General features: G+C 48.2%; 1 protein-coding gene across 1 annotated transcript in view; it reads right to left on the bottom strand.

The window, feature by feature from the left end:
• Positions 1-8,513: 8,513 nt before the first annotated feature.
• The window catches only part of LOC138246589 (ly6/PLAUR domain-containing protein 3-like), a 71,613-nt gene continuing 56,284 nt past the window's right edge, over positions 8,514-23,842 (bottom strand). The window contains exon 5 of the mRNA XM_069201283.1: positions 8,514-9,871. Coding sequence (XP_069057384.1) covers positions 9,648-9,871 — 224 coding nt within the window. The 3' untranslated portion in view covers positions 8,514-9,647. The remainder of the gene's footprint in view (positions 9,872-23,842) is intronic.

Genomic DNA, 23,842 nt, shown 5'->3' with positions numbered 1-23,842 from the left:
CTCATGCATCGGCATGTGCAGGTTTCCATATGTCTTGGAGACCACTGCCTTGTATAATCGTGGCAAAAGTTTTGCAGCATTAGGATGGAGTTGTCTAGATATTCCTGAATAATCCAAACTGTTGTCCTTAGCAACATTAAAATCACCACACCAGATCACAGCCCCTGCCCCCATCCCCACGATCTGCCTCTTGATCTCGGAAAAGTCAGGGCCATCTGTATTCGGGTCGTATACGGCCCCTAAAATCACAGGCTGTCTGCACAGGCTACACGCCACGATCACAAAGCGGCATCTGCATCAGTGACTGCATGTCCCAGCTGCCATGGGAGTCCTCCACACATAAGTATGGCGACCCTTCTGGCAAAATTGGAGTAGAGTGATGCATATGTTTCGCCGCACCACAGGGAGCGCAGTCCAGTAGGTGACAGACATGTGAGGTGGAGTTCTTGAAGGAAGCATTTGTCTATCTTATGTCTGGTGAGATATGCATGAATCAGGCGGACTTTCCTAAAATCATTAAGTCCTCAGATGTTCCAGGTGAGACATGTACATGTCGTGGAGGTCATATCACCCGGGAAGTTAGGGATGTGGGCAGAGCATGAACAACTAGTGTGGTGGCGGCCCACCAGCTTCTGGGGGAAGATGTTGTGCCGTGATGAAGACTAGGGTGGGGAAAGAATCAACAACAATTGGCAAACATGCAAAACAGTCCCATCCCACCCCCTCACACATCAACCTGTGAACCTTGTTGTGAAAAATTAAAACCTTCCCCCTCCCATTCATCCCACATTTAGAGCAGTAGCATATCTGCGAATCATCCCTGGAGGTGGACGGATATCCGGACAACACCCCAGGCCCTCTGGGCTGGGTTGTCAAAAGGGGATAGCCCCAGTAGGTGTCACACAGCTAGTTGAGGAGAGTACAGTAGGTGAGCTGAAAAGCAGCAACAGTCAAAAGGAATAGGTGAGGTAATTTGCTTCCTGGCATACACAGTCGCTCCGGCTGGGCAGATGCAGCAGTATCGCAGGGGGTGGTTGTTGCTGAGGGGGTTAGTGTCTGAGGAGCAGGGGTGTCGCCAGATGGTTGTCTGCTTTTGGTTGAGTGCTTGGCAAATTTTAGAGCAAATTTAGCATCTGTACAGAAGTGGGGTTTGCCTTCAACTTAGTTTAGCCAGGTATAACATTGCATAAGGGATTATAGCTTATTGGAGCAGCGTATTAGCAGGCAGAAATTCTCAGCGGGCGGCTTGGACGACAGGGTGAAGTCTGGGGAGAAGGAAAGACATCCCCTTTGTTTTGGATCTGCTGGCGCTCATGCACAAGATGCAGTATTGCGACTCAGTAGTTCAAGAGCAGTGCTATGATGAGGAGGGGCCCCCGGTGGAGGCCTTGCCCCAACGAGCGAGGAGCATGCTCCACAATGAACAGAGGGGAGAAGGTGTCTCCAAAGAGGTCTTGAAGCAGGGTTTCCATGTATATCCATCTTAGTTATTGCCGTTGATTCCGGGCCCTCTGTGATTCTGAGGTTGGGGTGCCTGGACTGGTCCTTTAACTCTTCATTTTTAGCTTTGATTAGGTCAAAAAAATTGTCCATCTTCAATAGGTGTTCATTGGACTCCAAGTGGGCATCATCTGCATCTGAGCATCTGATATTTGGTTTTCTAATAGGTCTAATCTATGTTTGTGTTTGTCCACTCGCTGAGTGACCTGTCCGATGCAGCTTGTAAGGCTGTCGATTTTCACATCTATTGATTTTAGGCTGGATTTGACATTGACTAGCAGTTCTTTGAGGCCAGTGTCCTGGAGTTGCTCGCCTCCAGTGCGTTCAGCTGATACTCCAGGGTGCAAACTCCATTCCACCTGCCAAGCAGTGTGTTTACCCTCAAAGCTGAGGTTAGACTGACGGGCCTCGCTCCTCCCCATGGTTGCACTGGGTGGATGAAAGAGAATGTTGAGAGATAAAATTTTGTGCATCAGGGAGCATTTAAGGCCCATATTTATACTTTTTTACACAAATCTGCGATAGCGCAGGTTTGCGTCAAAAAGATTAACGCCGGCTAACGGCATTTCCATGCGCCAGACGGGCACGATATTTAAGGAATTATGCTAGCCGGCGCTGCGGCCTGATTAGCATCAAAATAAATATTGACGCTAACCTGACTAGCATCATTTTTTGACGCACAACCACCATGGAAATGACTCCTGTCTTACCAAAGACAGGAGTCTTGCCCCCCTGCCCAAAGGCCATGCCCAGGGGACTTCTGTCCCCTTGGCATGGTCATTGGGCACAGTGGCATGTAGGGGGCCCAAGTTAGACTCCCTATGCCACTTTAAAAAAATAAAAAAAAAACTTACCTGGACTTACCAGGGATGGGTCCCCCCATCCATGGGTGTCCTCCAGGGGTGGTCGAGGATGGCAGGGGTGTCCCTGTGTGCAGGGAAGGGCACCTGTGGACTGCTTCCATGGTCTCTCACCATGGAAATGGGCCCACAGGTCCCTAACGCCTGCCCTGACCCAGGCGTTAAAAAATGGCGGTAATCAGGCTTAGCGCCATTATTTAAGGCCCGCCTCCTCCTGTGCGTCATTCTTGCGTGGAAGGATAAATAAGGCGCAAATTCCTTAGAGTCCTTTTCTGCACGGGAACGCCTTTCTTGCACCTCACTAGCGCAAGGTAGGTTTCCACGTCCAGAAAATGAAGCACACTCCATAACTTTGACACTAGACGGGTCTAGGGCCAAAGTATAAATATGGAGTTAAGTTTGCGCCGGATTTGCGTGAAAAAAAAAAATTACGCAAATCCGGCGCAAACAGAGTATAAATATGCCCCTAAGTGTCCACAGCAAGCTCGATCTTTAGATTTTCAGTTCTTTGGTTTGGTAGGCTGGATGGCAAAGCAACATAGAGGCGTCAAGAACCCTGCCACACCCCAGAGTTCCTCATTTCCTGGGGAGGGCATGAGCAGGCAGCAGAGGCGGGGTGAGGCTGGGCCTTCAGGCACCACTCCACTGCACGGCACACTAGGGAGAGAGAGCACACATAAGGAGCAGCAGGAAAGTCAGGGGCAAATACCCACCAGTGGTGACAGCCCGAGCCCTGGGAACTCCACACAGTGGGAATAAGGCCCCCATCAGGCCCCCAATTAGGGTGATCGCCGAGTGGTGAGAGTTCAAAGGGGATAGTACCCATGGAACAGTTGTTCCACCGCGGGCCCTTCCCACCCTTAATGCAGATACGAGCAGTCTTTAGCCCCCAATTCTCGCCGCTAAACGAAGGTGGCCGTGGGCAGCAGGTTTCATTCGCTGCATGGCCTATGTGCTCCCAGTGCAGCACTCCATCCACTTCCAGGCAGGCCCAATGTCACAAGTAGCCATCTCGCAGTCCGGCTAGGCTCTGCCACCGCTCCCCCTGCTGAAATTCTACACAGGGACCTTTAATTGTATGCCAGTCTGTATTCAGGTGGTAGCAAGACTTTGCAGGTGTTTGATGTCTAGCCTAGAATGCAGATGATACCCGCAAATTCTAGGTGGCAACAACTCTGGTGGTCTATAGCACAGGATACATTGAGAGGAATAAAGGGGCAGCCTTGTTTGTATGGCCCTTTTTTTAAAGTGTCATTAATGATTTGGATCAACCCCAAAACGGCCAACTGTGGTTTGGTTAGTAGTCCAGTGATTTTTGGCTCTTTATTTGCCTGACTCTGCATAAGATTCAGTGTGCTTCACGAGGCATAAGAGTCAAACATCACTCATTGGGTACATGACACAGTTAAACCTGCTGCACAGGTAGCATGGAAGAATACAAGAGAAGCATGGCACCTACACATGTTACGTTATGCCCAAGAGAGAATCTTGGTGCCTGCCAATGAGCAGACTCACTTGTCTTGAGAAATGTCTATAGGAAGAGCCAGATCCTCATTTTCTTGCAGAACTTGAGGACATATTTGGCTGCTCTGATGTGGAAGGGGAGCTTGTTACAAGCTTTAGGGTAGTCTGTGTCTCATTTATGTAGAGCTTTTAAGTGTGTATGAGGAGGTTGAAGATGAAGCATTTCTGGATCAAGAGCCAGTGGAGGTCTTTGAGTGAGGTAAGTTGAGCATGAGTATGGTGGCCACGCACTGAACCACTTGAAGACTTTTGGTGAGCTGGGCTGTGATGCCTTCATACAGTAGTTAAGCCTGATGGTGATGAGGGCTTGAGTCACTGACCTGTGGGTGTCAAGTGAGAGCTGTCTGTGGGTGTGGGGACAGGTAGACGTGACCTTGTTGACCTAGTTGGCCATAGAAATGTGGTTGTCGATCATGATGCCCAAGATCCTAGTAACATTGAACGGGAGGGGGCTGGTTCGATGGGTCAGAAGGCCAGGGGCCAGTGAGAAGTGTCTTTGTCTCTGTTGAGGTGATATACACTGGTGGTAGGCCAGGTGAGAGTTGTTGAGCTTCTCCAGGACCTTGGTTGGACTGACCATAGACTGGGGATCTAGCCATGGTTTGTTGAGGAAGGGTAGGAAGGTGGTATGTTCCCAGGAATCAGGTAGGTAGCAATGCAAGCATCAAGGTGAGTATGGGCGTGAGGGCTTGCAAAGATGTTGTGGGGAATGGGCTGTTGGCAGTTTCCATGGTGGCGTAAGGTGCAATATATGGTAATAGAGATCACTGCAGACAGTGACGAACTGCTCTTACCCTTTCTGCCATCAATTCCCTCCAGACTAAATCCAGCACCACACCTGAAACCATATTGATCTGCAAGGGCAGAAAGGGTAACCGCAGCTCATCACCGCTCGTCACAATCTTGAATGATATCTAATACAATAGGATGGTCCTCAAGCCTTGGATGGGCCAGCATCAGTAGTAGGGCCGGCTAGTGAGGACAGAGAAGCAACAGCACGTCATGCTGACCTACAGGTTGTATTGTGCACCAGTGGCCCATAGTATTCCTGTCTACTGTTGAGAACTGTCGCCTATGAGAGCTATTGAAGGACTGCCCTACATGTGAAGGGGTAACTGCAGTGCAGCAGCAATTATGACGCTTAGCACTGAAGCAGTATCTGTAGTGGTCTTTTGCACTGACAGCTACTTTGGCTGCAATTACATCACTTCCACCCTCTGCATCCCCTTAGCCCCAGAGATAAGGGAAGGGGTAGGGAAACACACTACACAGAAGAGTTTCAGGCTAGTCCATATGTTTTCCTTGATGCATGAACAAGCATCACTTTCATGCATGCTGCTCCCCAAGGACTAGGAAAGTCAATAGGTCTGACTTTTAAAAGAGAAAGGGCTTGCTATTTTGAAGGGTGACTGTGAGTGTGATTGTGGGTTGGCATTGTATGTCTAGGGGTGTCACTGAATGCTGGTGGTATAAAAGAAGGTGAATGTGGCTGTAAATATATGAATAAGAAAGTGACTGGGCACATGAATATATTAGTGGGCGAGTGCATGGTTCAGTGAGCATCAGGCCAGGAGTGCAGAATTACTATTTGCCACAATCATGTCATACCCATTTATCCATGCATGAACATAGTCAGTCACCTATTCGTTCCTCTATACACTTGTCTATTCATCTATCCATGTGCTATTTTAATCCATTCCCCAAAGTACTCAACCATTTGTGCACCCACTTTTCCATCCATTCATCTAGCCTTACTTATTTTTGCTTTAAACCCTTCAGATATTCGGTACAACCACAGACACAAACAAATTGTCAATCCATGAGGACCCACTTTGAAAAAAGCCAGATGTATTGGCTTTGCTCACGCTGCTTTTCACTGCTGACCATGAGCCAGCCAAAACTGGAAATACACTGCCTTTTCTTTTTCTGCAAAATGAGGTAGCCGTAACTGAGCCCTATTCAAGGGTAACTTCTGTGGTTAAGAGTAAAGCAAAGGGCTTGACCAAAGGACTGCAAAATGATCATGGAACTTTGAGGCTCAGAGCTCACATTGCAAAGGCTGGATCCAAGAAGCACAAGGTGTGCGGCTTATGTATTGTAAGAGCTGTGGTTTGAGGTTGTAAACCTCACAGCAACTTCTGGGGATCTCAGATTCAATGCTTAAGCCTGCATACCTGCAACCATAATGAGATGGTTTAACTTTTATCTGCAATACTGACTCCCATCAGCGGCATTTGTTCAAACTGCTAATACGTGCAGCATGTTTTAGGAGTGGTGTAACTCATCGGTCACGGAAGGAAAGCAGAATCTCATATAGGTCCTTCACCCCATCTAAGGAAGGTTCTCTCAACCATTGATACATCCTAGGAAACACTGATGTAACCATATACCTCCCAGAATCTCTTCTGCCCGGATCTGGTGCATCCTTGTGCTTCAATCCTTGGGGACCACTCCTCCCACCTTTGTGCAAATACCTTTTTTATGGGTGGGCACCCCAGGACAGAAAAGGGGCCCTGAATTCCTGCTGACGTTTCTCAGCAGCCTACCTCTTTCATTTCATATTTTATGCAACCAAGGCCCTCATGTGCAAGAGCGGCACAACACCTTATGCATTTGCTTTTTAAAATAGGAATCATTACATGTGCACCATAGGCACCTAGAGCTGGCCTCACTCTATGTTCATACCCTAGATGGTGATTTGCTGGTCGTGAAAAAGCTTTGCACCTTTCTCTAAGGTTCAGTTCAGCAAAAAATACCTCTAATTATTGTATCCCTGAGTATTATACTGCACATATTCCCTATGGATTTCCATTAAGTTTAACTAGGGCATACTTACTTACCCCCTGTGCCCCCCAGGAAGAGCTGATGCAGTGTATGAGAATCTCAGACTGTTGGGTTTGTCAGTATTTGCTTTTAAGCTATTGTTTAAAAAAAGTGAGAAGAAAAAATATTGATGGAAAAGCAAATATATCTTATAGCATCTCAAAAACGTTCACTTTGAAAACTGAATAGAATTTAAAAAAGACTTAAGAAGTGTCAGAATGTAAAGGGAAACACTTACTAATGCCCAATGTATTTTCCACAGGATTCAGCTACTCTGTAGTAACCCAGGGAGAAGAGTATTGGGCCTCAAGCAGAAATGTTATGCTAAATACACCTTCTACCTCAGATGCCAGCTAAGTGGGTGCACCATTGAAAGCGTTTTATTGTCAAAGCTTGAGTTTTCATGCAATATGTGGAATACAGGAGATCAACCAAAGCAACCCGTCAAAGACTGTCCTTGAGCCATATCCCTGCAAATATAACATTATTAGTGTGCTTTAACAGCCAAGCTGGGAGGGGTGAGCAGCAACACAAGGGAGAGAGAACGATACACATGCACTCTCCTGAAGTTCTGAATGAAATATAAACCAAATATTTCCCTAAATATGAGCAGTGAAAGGGTGCAAGTCAGCCAATCAAAAGGATCATAAAGATGCTATGCTCCAGGAAAAGGATAAGCACAAGAAGAGGAAGACAGCTGTCAAATAGGGGTAATAAAGCCAACTAATGGTAAGCAATGGGTGGGCTGTAAACCCACTGTAAATTCAAAATACAACTTTTGCAACCAGGCAGGCTTCACTGCCTGGTAGGCGAGATCTAAGAAGAAGAGTACACTGCAACCAACTGGTATTTTGACAATCCAGCATTTTTTCACCCAGATGAGCCCACACACGTGCCTCAGTGAACCAGACTCCCGTAGGAGGAGCTCTGGGGGCGGGTTAAACTCGCATGAGCGAATACATGGTGAATGCTACCAAGTCTTTGACCATACTGCAAGCATAATGAAGTGGTGATCATAATCTTCCCATTTATTATCCACCTCTCACGTTTCTCATACACTCTAAGGAGCTGTGTTGACAATGGGTGATGAACCTAATCATCTCACAGTGGTTGGTGACACAAGACTCCCTTGTCTTGTGTCACCAACAGCAGCACCGGCTCAGCATGTTTCTCAGCTATGTAGCCCATCTGTCACGGTTATGGCTTGACTATATCCTGGGAGACTCATCATATGCGTGGTCTTCTGCTGGGGTGTTCCCTAAGGGCTGATAAGTGTTGTCATCCTAAGAGGCTTCCTCTTCTCAACCCTGTCTCGGAAAACTCTCAACAACTACATTTTTGTTTCAGAATAATCTTACAGGGCAGACTTCAGGTTTCCCTTCCACCTGCTTGATCAATCACACACTCCCTTTTTTCGAATATGACAGCCATTTCCTACCCATGCAGTCCACCAACCTTCCTTCTCACTGCTGGGGAAATCCTTCAATTTCCCCACTACTGTGGCCTTTAGAATGAGGCTGTAATAGTAAAAGTCTATATGGGAATGGTTTTGTAGATACAAATGAAGGCTCAGAAGTAGGCGGCTGAGTAAACAGTGGGCATCATGGAGCACTGGGTTGGCAGGGATCAGTGGGTCGTGTATTATTGCATCTCACTGTTGTGGAATAAAATTTGAGGACATTAAGAACTGCAGAACTATGGAAATAGAAGTATTAGGTATCTGATTCATTTTTTGTAAGGCCACATGCATTGCTTTGCTTCTCAGATAAGACATCATGATCACATTAAAATAATCAGATAATCAGATGAATCTAAATTTAAAGAAGATGCTTGCTTTCAATGTTTATTGAGATGGAGACCCATAAAGTGCCATAGATGTGCCTCATGATTATGTATTTCAACAGTTGAAAAATCATTTAATTATAATGACATATACACCTTAAAAATTTAAACATTTTAAACAATGCACTTCTGACAATCAGACTGCAAAAGGATAGGATAAAACTTTAAAACTAAGATCAAAAACTGGGTTTTGATGAATTATTCTCTATGTTTGTTACAGTTTCCAATAAATATGGTAATATACAGCAAAACACCTTAGGTTTGCAAAACGTTCTAATGATCTGATTCTTGTCCTTTGACCCTGCCCTGGCACCATTTCAGCAGCCTATTGCCAACAAAGGAACCTTTGCAGCATGGTGCAAGGGTGCCTGAGTTGCATGCAGGATTGTTTTTGTGCAGAAAGGAGTACCTTTCTGCACAAAAACAATCCCCAGAGGCATTTTCCTATTTTTATGTGTGCTGTGGAATGAGCCTCACTCCTTGTTGCGCCTCCCTGGGGGGCGTAAAGTTTTGGCGCATCCCCAGGTTTACAAGGTCTTGTAAATCTAGGGATGCGTCAATATCCATGGGAGCTGCATGGGGAAACCCACTGCAATGCCCAAGGAATGCCTACCCAGGGCAAAGCAGCGCAACTCAGCATGTTGCGCTGCGCTACTCCAGATTTATGAGGCCACTCAAAGCCATGCAAAGTAGCTTTGGGTGGCCTCATAAATCTGATGGAGAGCTTTGCATCATGCATGTACCACTTTGCGTGGTGCAAGTATGATGCAATGCTGTCGGAAATATGCCCCTTAGTGAGTATCTGTCGTGACTTACAGGTGATGTATTTGAATCACTTAAAGGTAATCTCAGCCTTTCATGCTAATGCATGAACCTTTCAAAGGCACTTCCTCATTCATAAATTTTTCAAGTTCATTATAGTATAGTGTGCCATCGGCAAGAAAATCCAGGAATGTTCTGTTTATCTTGTTGGCGTGCTGGTACTTCCACATGTTTAAAGGGAAGACTCCTATTTGATTTAGGGTTATAGTCTTGGGGTCCCAGTGACCTGCTCTGCTTAAATTTTTGGGTTAAGTTCCTTGTGTTTTCAGCTATCCTTTATAAACAAGTAATAGCCAACAGGGCAGCCACTATGAGAGGGGCAACATATGTGGTAGCACGGAAGCCACCATTTGGCATGAGTGTATTGCAGAGGTTCCCTCGACAGCAGGAGCCTGTTTCGTTGCGATCCACATACTGGCCGACCACCCAGAACCGGTTGGAGCAGAACGTGTTGGAGCATTTCTTAATAAAATAGGATAGGGTGACGTTGTGTTGGGTACCTGTGAGAAAGGAGCAGAAAGAAAAGTAGTTTTAATGATGATCTGGATCAAAATGTATATATTGAACATCCATCAGTATGGTACGCTTGGGTATGGGCTGGCAAGTCATTCTCTCTCCAGAGGGCCTACTAGCACCCTGTTATGGACCATTGTTAGACCAGACATCCTTTCCCTTACTTTTTTGCCCTCTGACCTCCTGTTTTTGCAGGCTTGAGGAATCTGGGCACTCTACCATTGCTAGCCATTGCTAAAGTGTATGTGCTCTTTACTTTAAACATGGTAGCATTGGTTTATCCACAATTGGCATAGTTTGTTCACTCATACGTCTCTAGTAAAGTGCACTACATGTGCCCAGGGCCTCAAATGTTACTAGTGGGCCTGCAGCACTGACTGTGCCACCCACTTAAGTAGCACTTTAAACATGTCTCAGGCCTGCTACTGCAGAGCCTGTCTGTGCAGTTTTAAACTGTCATAATGTTAGAAATTGAGTCTCTAGTTGGCAGAGGTATACATCCTTGTCCAAGTAGGGACCACAATCCTAGTCAGGGTAAGTCACAACACAATCCAAATTATCCTGTGCGCACCCTCTGGTAGCTTGGCACAGAGCAGGCAGGCTTAACTTAGAAGGCAATGTGTAAAGTATTTGTGCAATAACTCATACAGTAACACAGTGAAAACACCACAAACAGTACTCCACACCAGATTAGGAAAATAGATAATATTTATCTGAATAAAATAAGGCCAAAACGACAAATATCCAATATGCAAAAGTCAAGATATCACTTTTTAAAAGTTTGAATGAGTTTCAATCTTTAAGAATCAGTGGTTGTATCGTTTTAACACACAGTACATGGGATGCATAAAAAATAACTACACACAGAGCTGCAGAGGAGGAGATGCGTTAAAAAATAAGGCGATGCGTTGGATTTTGTGGCGTGGCACAGACGATGCATTGTTTCTTTCCACACTGCAAAGTCATGTAGCGATTTCTAGAAGTGCAGCCTTGGTTCCCCACTGCGATGCTTGGACATTTTGACACCCAGGGACGATGCGTTGAAAATCCTTGGTCCGCTGGTAAGAAGGAGCAGGTGCTGCTTTGATCCGGTAGGTGATGCAGTGATTTTTCAGCTGGGATGCAGGCACTGCATCAATTTCTGCAGGTGTTGTGTCAATTTTCCAACCAACGGGGATTTTCATTTTTTTTGCTGAAGTCTTTCTAGCCCTGAGACTTCAGAATAGGAGGCAAGCTCAATCTCAGCCCTTGGAGAGCACTTATGAGGAAGGCAGGGTCCTTCAAGAGGAGTCAGGGGTCAGGAGGCAGCAGGGCAACAAGCAGGGCAGCAGTCCTTCTCAGCACAGCAGTCCAGAGGAGTCCTTTGGGCAGGCAGGCAGTCCCTCTGACAGAGTCCAGGTGTAGATCCAGAAGTGTCCGATTTGGTAGGGTCAGAGTAGGGAAAACTTCGAAGAGAGGTTTTGACATGTAAAACACATAAGTACATGTCCTGCCTTTTATGTACATAGCCCCTGCCCTATGGGTTACCTAGGGCCTACCTTAGGGGTGACTTATATGTAGAAAAAGGGAGGTTTAAGGTTTGACAAGTAGTTTTAAATGCCAAGTCGAAGTGGCAGTGAAACTGCACACACAGGCCTTGCAATGGCAGGCCTGAGACATGGCCAAGGGGCTACTTATTTGGGTGGCACAATCAGTGCTGCAGGCCCACCAGTAGCATTTAATTTACAGGCCTTGGGCACCTCTAGTACACTTTTCTAGGGACTTACAAGTCAATTAGATATGCCAATTGGGTAGGAGCCAATGCTACCATGTTTAGTGGAGAGAACACATGCACCTTAGCACTGGTCAGCAGTGGCGAAGTGCACAGAGTCCTAAAACGTGCAAAAACAGGGGCATTAAAATGGAGGAAGGTAGGCAAAAAGTTGGGGGATGACCACCCTAAGGCTGTCAGGTCTAACACATGTCAACCCAGCAAGTTAACCCACTTGCCAGGCCCAAATGTTCATTTTTATCACATAAAGGTCAACCCTAAGGTAGGCCCTGAGGAGCCCATGGACAGGGTGCAGTGTATTTTAAAAATAGGACAAGTACTGTTAAGTTTTACATGTCCAGGTACTGAAATACTCTGAAATTAGTTTTTCACTACTGCAAGGCCTGTCTCTCCTAAATATTAACATTGGGATTGCCTTATTACATTTTATAAGTGTAATTTCCAATTGGGAAAAGGTGGGACCCCCAAATTTGTTGTCTCTGGAATCACAATGTAAAAACACAACTTATGGTGAAGATGGTTTTTAAATTGCAGTTCTGAAAATGCAACTTTTACAAAGCTGGCATCAACATCATTGGGCCAATGGACCTCAAGACAGCCATGGGCAACAGATTTGTTCAGGTCTTGGTGGACCATGGCACCTGGTATCCACAAGCTTTTCCTCTGAGGACTGTTACTGCACCCACTGTGGCCAGGACACTAATAGGGATTTTTACCAGTGTGGGTTTCCTCAAGGAGGTAGTTTCGGACCAGGGTACCACCTTCATGTCTGGGTATACGAATGTCATGTGGGAGGAGTGTGGAGAAACCTACAAGTTCTACACACCTTACCACATTGGTTGAAAGGTTCAACTGACTCTCAAGGGCTCAATTATGGGCCTAACGGAACCTGTGGGGCCTACGTCGGACGTCCTCCTGCCATGTATTTTGTTCACCTACAGGGAGGTACAAGAGAAGGGGGTTGGCTTCAGCCCCTTTGAACTTCTATATGGGCATCCTGTGAGAGGATATCTCAGTCTGGTGAAGGAAGGCTTGTAGTGAGCTCCCAAGAAGCTATTCCAGGATGTAGTGAGCTACATGCTGCCATTCCAAAACCAGACAGCCCAATTCCGGAAACTAGCACAGGAGAATCTGAAAGCTAGCTAGGAGGACATGAAACACTGGAATGACCAGAATACCACTCTGGTTGAGTTTCAGCCCGGTCAAAAATTGTGGGTAATGGAACCTGTAAAGCCCAGGGGCCTGCTAGACTACTGGTCTGGGCTTTATGAGGAGAAGGAGTGCAAGAGTGATGCCACCTTCCTTGGTGGATCTCAAGGCTCCCAGAACCCTTTAATGGTCCTACATGTCAATCGCATCAAGCCCCACTTTGAGAGGTCTGAGCTTACCATGCTCTTGGTTACTGATGATGGGACTGAAGAGGAGAGTGAACCTCTCCCCAACCTCCTTTCATCCGAGAAGCAGGATGAGTCAGTAGAGAGTGTAAGCCCCTCCCATAACTTGACCCTAGATCAATAGAGAGACTGCCACCAGTTGCTGGGATAGTTTGCCTCTCTGTTCTCTCTTACCCCATGAGTCACTATGTGGTGCAACCATGATATTGATACTGGCGACAGCATGTCTGTGAAGAATAACATTTGCAGGTCATCTAATAAGATGAGAGCCAGCATCAAAGAGGAAGTCTACAAAATGCTGGCATTAGGTGTTATTGAGCCCTCAAACAGCCCTTGGTAGCCAGTGGTGTTGGTCACCAAGGCTGCCCATTAGATGTCAAACCTGAACTTCAGTTCTGTGTGGAGTACAGTGGGCTCAATGCAGTCATCAAGATGGACACGTGCCCCATTCCATCCATCCCGTTTCGGCTTGGAGCTGCCAAGTTCCTCAGCACGTTTGAGATAAGCTTGCCTGCACTGTGCCAATCTACAAGTGTGGGAACTGACTAGTTTACACTGCATTTCTGACTTACCCTGACTAGGATGGTACTTCCTGCTTGGACAGGGTGCACACCTCTGCTAATCTGAAACCCAATTTCTAATAACCAAGAATGGGCCAATAAAGCTGGGGGACAGTAGTAAACAGACTACTCCCTAATGGCAGGATTTTTCAAGTATATATACTTTTTGTGATATATTTATTTTTATCTTTATTTGTGAAGTTCCAGATTGGGATCCAGCTGTACTTGGATCGCGAAAAGGGAGAAAACAAAGGAATAAAAAGGAAATATGTTGGTCTGGTGTGTCTGCTCCAGGGATCTGTGTCCGACTTCATGGTCAGATATTCAAATTCGAGTGGGTCTACTAAGGCTCTTATCCTTTTGTGGTTGATAAAATGAGTACCAGTGAGTTTTATAACAGTAAACATCTGTTATCTGTCAATAGTGCCAAGAGACCTCACAGGAATCAAAAATTGCTCTTTTTAGGACACGTTGCTCATCTTTGGTAACACCTTTTCTGGTGGATGGTCTTATCTACCAGCACTTTGTGACTATCCACAGGCAATAGACTGGAAATGGAAGCTCGAAAACCAGCGCTCATGTCTACCAGTAGGTGAAGAAGTGATGAACAGAGCCACATATAAGCACCACCTATGTGCACTGCAAGTTTTTTTCAGAAGCTTGTCCACGCCCTCAGGCATTGAGCCTATCAGCATATTGGAAAGACCAGTGGTCAGATTCCTATACTGGAACCTTTTCAGATGGAAAAGGAGACCACTCCACAGAACAGGAGGTCAGAGGGAGGTGAGGAGTTTGCGGTTACATAGAGTATCCACTAGAATGAGCGATACCGAAGGTAAGTAACTTGTTCTTCTGATGGATTCTTCCAACCACAGATTCTTTACCTTGTGAATAGATACCTAAGGTCCCACGGCATGGGGTTTGTGGATAGGTTCAGATAAAAAAGTCCTGCAGGACTTAATGGCAAAATGCTCTTCCTGAAGGACTTGACTGTCTGAGGCAGGTGTCTCCAACCTTTTCTTCAATGAGAACTCATTCTGATCACTAAAAATCATTGTGAACCACTAAAGGCCAAGCAATTTGTGCACTGTTGCTAGAGACCCCTGCCCCCAATACCCAGAAATGTGGGCTGCAGTCCGGGTGAAGGAGTAGCAACTCTATAATACAGTGTGCACTGGACCACGTGGCACGCTGCTTTTTAAAGAGTGACACAATTTGGATGGCGCAGTTACAAAACTTTGGCACAAAGCGCACCACAATCTGGCACTGCAGTATAAAGTGCATCACTATCCGGGGACGGAGACACAACAGCAAGGTGCAATGTGCATCACAGTCCAGGAGGAGGTGTTGCTGGCTGTTTCCGTACAGCGCCGTTAAGGCAGGGCTGAACTAAGCTTTCTCTCTGGCCATCCAAGGAAGCTGCTGCGGCCCTCTGACTGACATGCTTCATATATCCTGCCATTGAAAGCCGCCTTAAAAACTCTGCTCTTGACGAGATTGCGCCTTGCAAGGGGGCCCGAGAAGGAAGACCGGTGGTACGGGGGAGCCTCCGATGAGGCTTCCTTCCCCCCACCCGGCTGCTCTCTCCACACTGTGGCCTGCTGGCCGTAACAGAGGGCAGGCACCAGAGTAGGTGCCTGCCTGTGCCCCGGGGCGCTCCTCAGTGCACGCTTTACCCCGGGGACATGATAGGGGCACGCTCGCTCCTTTTATTCTGGCGAGGGTGCGCTGGGGGCACTGACGGCAGCACGACTCCGGCGCTTCTTAAGTAAACACAAGCCGGGCCGCAGCGGTGATTTAGGGGACTAAAGAATGAGCTTCTCCAAGCGCTTACGATGAACAAAGGGAGGAAAGCACTTTCAAGGCGCTTGATGATAATTATAGTAGAGCGCTACTCATAGCGCTCTTACTACACAGAAGTACTCCTCGATCTCTGCAGTTGCAGGGGTCAGGGGCCACAGCACCCTGCCTCTAGGGGACAATGAATAATGGAGCACAGGGCACAGAGCCCAGCAGCAGGCCAGCACAAGGTGGATGCAGGCATGTGACAGTTCCTCTACATGACCAAGCCAGTCACAGGTCAGCGCAGCAGCAGCAGCAGTCCATGGCGGTTCCTGGTGAGTCCCTCCAGCAGCATTCTGTGTCCAGTTCCAGGTAAGTTCCAAGAGTTCCCAAATTGTGGGGAAAGTTCCCCTGTCCTTATACTAATTTTTGCAGTGTGTTACAAAGGAAGGGGAGAGGAAGTTCCAACCAGTTACAACTGGTTCTGGGAGTGCCCCCTCTCTCCTCCAGCATAGGCTCCAAACATCAGTTGGGGGTAAATGACCCTATTGTGTGAGGCCAGGGCACAGCGTATACAAATGCAGGTGTGCCCCGCCTCTCCCTTCTCTCAGCCCAGGAAGACTATTCAGTATGAACATGCATCTCTGTGACACCTCCACCCTCCCTGTGCACAGGCTGTCAGAAAAGTATGCACAAAGCCCAACTGTCACTCTGCCCAGACGTGGATTGGAGTCAAGCTGCAAAACACCAGAGTCATAAACACAGAGAAATGCTCACTTTCTAGAAGTGGCATTTCTGTACTAGTAATAAAAAATACACATACACCAATAGGCATCATTTATTACCACCATTACAACCATACCAAACACGCCTACGCTACCCCTAATAAATCAGACAATACTCCCTACATATAAAGCAGGGCATTTCTAATGCAATCCTATGAGAAGGCAGCACTCACAGCAGTGAGACACCAAGTTAGGCTGTTTGTCACTACCAGGACAGGCCATGCAACCTGGCACATGTCCTGCCTTCTACATACATAGTACCCTGCGCATAGGGCTAGCAAGGGCCCACCTTAGGGGTGGTTTACATGTAGTAAAAGGTGAGTTCTGGGCCTGGCAAGTAAGTTTAGATGCCAAGTCCCTGTGGCAGAAAACTGTGCACACAAGCCCTGCGCTAGCAGGCCTGAGACAGGTTTGAAAGGCTACTTCAGTGGGTGTTGCAAGCAGCGCTGCAGGCCCACTAGTAGTATTTAATTTACAGGTCTGGGGAAAAAGATACTACTGTACAAGGGACTTACAGGTAAATTAAATATGCCAAATAGGTATAAGCCAGTCCTAACAACTTTAGATGGGAGAGCACCTGCACTTTAGCACTGATCAGCAGTGATAAAGTGCTCAGAGTCCTAGAGCCAACAGCAAGAGGTCAGAAAAAATAGGACGAAGGAGGCAAAAAGTCAAGGGATGAACCTGCTACAAGGGCCAGGTCCTACAGTTTTCAAAATTAGATATGCCATTAGTGCTTCACTGAGATCACTGCTGGGTATTGATCAAATGAAACCATATTCTAAAACAGTAACATGTTCCTAGACGCCACACCTTCCAAAAACGTAGTGGCTATTCTGAACACATGTAATTGAAATGTATAACTGCATGGCTATTAATTTGGTCGACTTAATAAACAGAGCGGCTCCAGCCGCTTGAATGACAGGTGTTATGGTTACGGGACTGAACATATGTTATGAAACTTGTAAGGATGAAAGGCAAAGTAGGCCCTGCTGTAATCCTATACAGGTCCTGTAGATCTGGGGTGGGTCTTCAGGCAATGGAGGCACTCTAAAAGCCTATAAGCCCAGGGCACTGTACATCACACAGCGTTATTTAAAACATAAATATTTTAAACCTAGTGTGAATGTTGTGAACTTAGTAATCTAATACTGCTTGTGTCGGGCATTTTACACCAACATCACCCTCTCCATGCCACCTCTCCCCAGCTAAGCTCAATTCAGCTAATGTGACTGTCTGCTTTAGGTGAGGGTGGGCAACTTCTGCAAAAGGTCTTAAATTAACAGAACTGTAACACAAGCCTCATTTACTTTTAATGCAGGTATAGCTGCCATTCATGATCCGCAAGGCTGAGTTCATCATCCCTGGTGTTAGACCTGGCAGCTTTTTGGTGTGTCTCCCCTGTCTTTTTGCTTGCTGACTTCCTGTTTTTATGGTTTAATAGACTCTGTTTTTGCTGTTTTATTGTCTCTGCACATTTTACCACTGCTGATCAGTACTAAAGTGCAATTGCTCCCTAGGTAAATGATACTGTTGATTGGTTTATCCATAATTGGCATATTTGATTAACTAGTAGGTCCCTAGTAAAGTGCACCAGAGGTGCCCAGGGCCTGTAAATCAAATGCTACTAGTGGGCCTGCAGCACTCATTGTGCCACCCACATAAGTAGCCCTGTAAACATGACTCAGACCTGCCACTGCAGTGTCTGTGTGTGCAGTTTTAAACTGCCAAGTCGACCTGGCAAGTGTACCCACTTTCCAGGCCCTAACCTTCCCTTTTGGTACATCTAAGGCACCCCTAAGGTAGGCCCTAGGTAGCCCCATGGGCAGGGTGCAGTGTATTTAAAAGGTAGGACATGTACTGGTGTGTTGTACATGTCCCAACAGTGAAATACTGCCAATTTCGTGCTTCACTGTTGCAAGGCCTATCTCCCTCATAGGTTAACATGGGGGCTGCCTTTAAAGTGCCTTGAGACCCTCATGAGTGAGTAGACGCGCTTTACAAATACTGATTGATTGACTGAGTGATAAATAACTATTAAGCGCAGATTCCCTTTGAGAGCAGATGGAAATTTGGAGTTTGGGGTCTCTGAACTCACAATTTAAAAATTCATCTTTTAGTGAAGTTGGTTTTTAGATTATGAGTTTGAAAATGCCACTTTTAGAAAGTAGGCATTATCTTGCTTAAACCATTCTGTGACTCTGCCTGTTTGTGGATTCCCCGTCTGGGTCAGTTTGACAGTTGGGCTGTTCACACCTCTCCTCTAGACAGTGACACAAAGGGAGCTGGGGTGTAGCCTGCATAAGTTGATGAACCATCTGTGCTAGGAGGGAGGGGAGGAGTGGTCACTCACACCTGAAAGGATTGTGCCTGCCCTCACACAATGCAGACTCTAACCCCCTGGTGTGTGTCTGGGGTCTGGCCTGGACAAGGAAGGATCTTGCAAACACTTGAGAATTTACTTTGAAGTTTTCCAACTTCAAAGGCAGAAAGGTGTATACGAAGAAAACCCAAAACCCCAGACTTTTAGAATCTTTCTGGAATCAAGAAGAACCTCTGCTAAGGAGAAGAGCTGAAGCAGTACGGTGCCTTTGCCGTATTGCTTTGCTTGACTGGCCTGCAGTTGCTGCTTCTGCCTCAAAATAGTGCAAAGAGTGAACTTTGGTGTGTGTCCTGCTTGAGAAAGTTCTCCAAAGGCTTGGAGTAGACCTTGCCTCCTGTTGGAAGTCTCAGGGACACCAAAGACTTCAGTTCCCTCGACCTGCAGCACTGGGAACTGTGTGTTTTGAGCTGTTCAAAAGTTGAAACCACCGCGCCGCCGCCAATGAAGCCGCTGGCCTGCACCGTGACATGCCAACAATGCACGAAGTCGCATTGCCCCGCTTCACACCGTGACCCTGGTCTTACTGATGCTGTCCTTGGACTACTTAACCGAGCCGCTGCTCGCACCATGACCTGTGGGCCCCACACTCCAGCATCGCCTTATCACACCGCAGCCTGGGCATCCCAGACGACGCCGCTCTTGCGGACACCAGCGCCGCTGCCTGCACCGTGGCCTGTGGACACCACCCGTGAGGTACACAAAGCAATGTCCTGTCCCGTACCGCAGCCCCGGTCCACCGACACCAGCATCATTGACTCCAGTGTCGTCACCAGGCATCCCGCCTGCACCGTGGCTTGTGGACACTGCTCGTGAGGGTCACAAAGCACCGTCCTGTCCCGCACCGCTGGCTTGGGCCAATAGACGACAGCACTTCAGCAACGATGCCTCTTCCTGCAACGTGACCTGGTGACAGCCCTGGTCTCCCCGACGCCGCTGGACACCGTCACAAAGCTGCTGGCTGCACCGTGACCTGTGAGCACCGCACATCGCATTGTCCCTCTTTGCACCGCATCCACGCCAGTGCTCCTAAATTCATCAGCCCGGAGTTCGATCTTCACACGTGTGACTTCAAGGGCCCGATGACTCCTGCACCGACTCCGGAACCGCAAGGATCACAAAGCCCTGCAATTCCAAAAGTACTGTTTGTGGGTCTTCCTGACACCGTAGCTGGCCCGCAACACTGCAGCCGGCCTGAACTGTTGGTTTTGTGGATCACAACGCCGTAATAGCCTCAGGTGGAGCTATCGACTTCAAGGAACTGTATTTTTGAGTAAATCTTGCAGAATTCATATTTTGTATTACTGTACATTGGATTTTTATAATATTTGGTCTTGTTTTACACAGATAAATATTGGCTATTGTTCTAAAACTGGTGTGGTGCCCTTTTGTAGTCTGTGTGCAAAATACAGGAGCTGAGCGACTTAGTGCATACAAACCAGTCAATCCTAGTGTGTAATTGCTGTAGTCCAGAGAAGTAAGAATAGTCTCTGTCTGTAGTGTGTTGGAACTACTAAGGGTCCTCTCTATTCCAGTGGTCATTCCAAGCAGCCAACTCAGCAGTCTTTCTGTGAGCCGATGCCCCGGTAGCCGGGGTGGGGTGGTGTAAGGTGATGTCCAGCACACAGTTAAATTTCCCTCCTAATAGGTATGGCACCTCAGTCAGTGGAGCCAGTCGGGCCGATATGGTATATAGGAAGGAATTTGGTCCTGATTTGGTGTGTAGACATTACCCAGGGCTATGTGTTTGCCATGAAGCCGGCCCTCTACGAGTACATAGCAGCCTTCTTTGGCTATGTCTGTTATGACAGTTTCAAAGGGGACCCCCACCCTCTCCCATATCAGGGCACCCCATGCAAATGTTGAATACGTGGTAGCGTATATTTGATCCCACCATCTTTGCCTGAGTCGTTCAGCCTCTTGCGTGGTAAAGGTGTGTTTCTTGGAGCATGCCTATATGGTTCCCTCTTCTCTTGTCTCAAGATCTTGTGTCGCTTGGTCACTAAGGGGGTCATTCTGACCCTGGCGGTCATGGACCGCCAGGGCCAACGACCGCGGGAGCACCGCCAACAGGCTGGCGGTGCTCCCATGGCATTCTGACTGCGGCGGTACAGCTGCGGTCAGATACAGGAAACCGGCGGTGTACCGCCGGTTTCCCACTGCCCAAGGGAATCCTCCATGGCGGCACTGCAAGCAGCACCGCCATGGGGATTCCGACCCCCTTAACGCCAGCCTTGTTCTGGCGGTTTTGACCGCCAGAACCTGGTTGGCGGTAACGGGTGTCGTGGGGCCCCTGGGGGCCGCTGCAGTGCCCATGCCAATGGCATGGGCACTGCAGGGTCCCCCTAACAGGGCCCCACCAAGATTTTCAGTGTCTGCTTGGCAGGTAAGTTCCAAGAGTTCCCAAATTGTGCAACTGCACCCGTCGCACCCCTTTCACTCCGCCGGCTCCATTCGGAGCCGGCATCCTCATGGAAGGGGGTTTCCCGCTGGGCTGGCGGGCGGCCTTCTGGCGGTCGCCCGCCAGCCCAGCGGGAAACTCAGAATTACCGCGGCGGTCTTTTGACCGCGCAGCGGTATTCTGCCGGCGGGACTTTGGCGGGCAGCCTCCGCCGCCCGCCAAAATCAGAATGACCCCCTAAGTCTAGTCCCCGGATATTTAATGTCATCATTTTGTAATCATGCAGCATACTGATTATTGTATGCAGTGTGCAATAAGGCACCAACACGGGGCCTCTCACCCCCGTCCCCGCTCAGTCATCCCTCCCATCTGCAACCGCACTTCAGATGATGCAAGGGACCACAGGTTTAAGAAAAACAAACAAAACTTCCCAACTACCTATCCCTATGGCAGACCTAAAACTGCCAGTTGCTCAAACCATTTGAGTTAAACATAACAAAGTAAATCATTCAGCATTCTCACCTTCCACTGTAGAGTGCAGCAAGAGGGGGGATCAGTGTTCACTATGGGCCGAGTAGTAAATGGAAGGTTCTTCTACTGGACCAGTTGTAAACTGATGATAATGGAGTCATCGGTTAGATTATGTCATCTGCTGTATGAGGTGTCACCACCAGGGCCCCGTCTCCCTCAGAGTGGAGGGAGTCTGAGTCAGGTGAGGGTTCAAGGTGTTCAGAGTTGCTGTCACTGTCCTTGTCTGAAATTCTGATGTCTAACAGAGTTGCCACTGCCTGCAAAGCTCCCCTCTTGTCCATTTCGGTTTGCGCCAGGGTGGGTTTTGACACACATTGTGGGCAAGGATGGCTGTGTGACCCATGATGTTTCTTGCGGCTCAGAGGGTCCCTCCCTTTTGTGAGGCTTGGTTTGTCTGTCCCAGATCTGTACGTTTCTAGCCAGGCCTAGGCTTCGTCAGGGCTCTGGTAAAACTGGGCTAGGCCATCTACGAGCACCTTCAGCTTAGCCGGAAATATGAGGGAGTACCGGATGCCTATTTTGCCTGAACACTTGTTTCACCTCCAAGAAGGAGGCTCATCTGGACTGTACCTCAGCCATGAAATCTGGGAACAGAGTCACCTGTCCATTGCCAACTCTGAATGGGCCTGCTTCCCTCGCCTGCTGCAGAAGTACATCCCTGGCCTTATCGTGCAGCAGTTTCGCCACCATAGGTCGAGGTGGGCGGCCCAGAGCTGGCAGTCTGGCTGCCACTGGGTGGGCCCATTTGAGTGCAAAGAACAATGTGAGCTGGGCCAGTGCTATCACCTTCCTCAACCACGGTTCTAGGTAGGCCACCATGTCTTGCCCCTCCTTACCTTCAGGGAGGCCAAATATGTGAACAATGTTACACCTGCTACGGCCCTCCATGTCTTTCGCTCTGCGTTCCAGCTGCTGTACTCGATCTGTTAACTGTGCAAGTTGTGTATTCATGGCTTGGTGTGATGGGTTCAGGTCGTCCAGCACATTCTCAGCATCTTGTACTTTGCCAGACAGTTTCTGGTGGTCTGCCTGTAACAGGCTCAGTTCAAATGACACATATTTAGTGCTGGAGCATTGTCTTCCAGTCCTCAACGGCCCCCAGTATCTTGCCTAAAGTATCCTGCAACAAGGCCGGTTGTGGGTCTGTCAGCGTTTCTTGGTCTGCGGTGTCGAGTTGTGAGTCCAAGGTCATAAGGCATAGTCTGTGGGTTTTAGCTTTTGTTTTACCTATGGTGGTCATCATCATTGTGAGGTTCCCAGCTTCAGCTCCTATGCAAGGTTGCTCCAGTCCCTTGGGGAATGGTCCGGTCAGTGCAGTTGTGCCAGGTTCTGGCCGCGACAATTACGATAGCCTCTTGCCACCAAAGTTAGCTATCGTCCGGCAAGTGATATATTAGACATCTTCATGCGCCAGCTGACCCCTTAGGCGCTGACTGTCCCCCTGGAATCAATCCTAGCATGCTTGTTTATTGGTGCATCTGAATTTCTCCTGGGTGTGGTATTTGGTGCTGGCTAATTTAAGTAAAGGACCATTTAGCTAGGGGTGGTATGATCCCACCAACGTTGACCCCAACCAACTGAAATCATGCATGTTCTTCAGAGATGCCCCCTGCTTGGGTCCAGTTCAGAGGTGTAAGCTATGCATTGGGCTGCAGAATGCTGCTGGGGAGCTCCTCCAGTCCGCGCGTGACAGTGGTGTTGAGTAGATTTATACCCAGAGGTGTGGGCCGGTTGTTGTACTCCACACTGCCCAGGTTTATGCTATCCTCCTTCAGGATCAGGACTTTCCTTGCCACCAACTCCTCAACATGGAGGGACCAACAGCTGTATTGGGGCAGGTGATCGGGGCAGAGCGGAATCAGAGGACGCAGGTAGGGGCGCAGCCAGTTATCGCCCAGCTCCCTCTCCTATGGAGATTGCTGTGGGCCCATCCAGCGTAGAGTCCCATGGGCCCTCCCCCCACAATATCAGCCGCAGCCTGGGCGCAGATGGAGGCACGGGGTGGGGGATCTTGCTGCAAGGCAGCAACTGGGGAGGAGCTCCCATCCTCACCAAGCCTGGCCCCGTAACTTTACCTCCCAGCCAGGCCCACACTCTTCTGGTGGGCTGCGGAGTCGCTGCTCGAGACCCCTCTCAATGCCCGATCAGCAGCATGACTCCCCTCTCACCTTCAGTGCACCCAAGTCCAGCAGTCGTCCGCGGCCTCCAAACGCTGGCAGCTCCTGCAGTCTCCGTGGGACTCCAGAGGCAGGATAGCCTAGACTCAGCTTCCACAGCCTTCAAGTGCGGTCTTGGGCAATGGCGGTCCGGCGGCATTGCTGGAGAGATGCCTAGGCTTCAGCAGGCACTGTGAA

The sequence above is a fragment of the Pleurodeles waltl genome, chromosome 7 (genome assembly GCF_031143425.1).
Source record: "Pleurodeles waltl isolate 20211129_DDA chromosome 7, aPleWal1.hap1.20221129, whole genome shotgun sequence".
NCBI lineage: Eukaryota > Metazoa > Chordata > Amphibia > Caudata > Salamandridae > Pleurodeles > Pleurodeles waltl.
The sequence above is the reverse complement of the archived record's forward strand: the minus strand, read 5'-3'. Positions and strand labels throughout refer to the sequence as shown.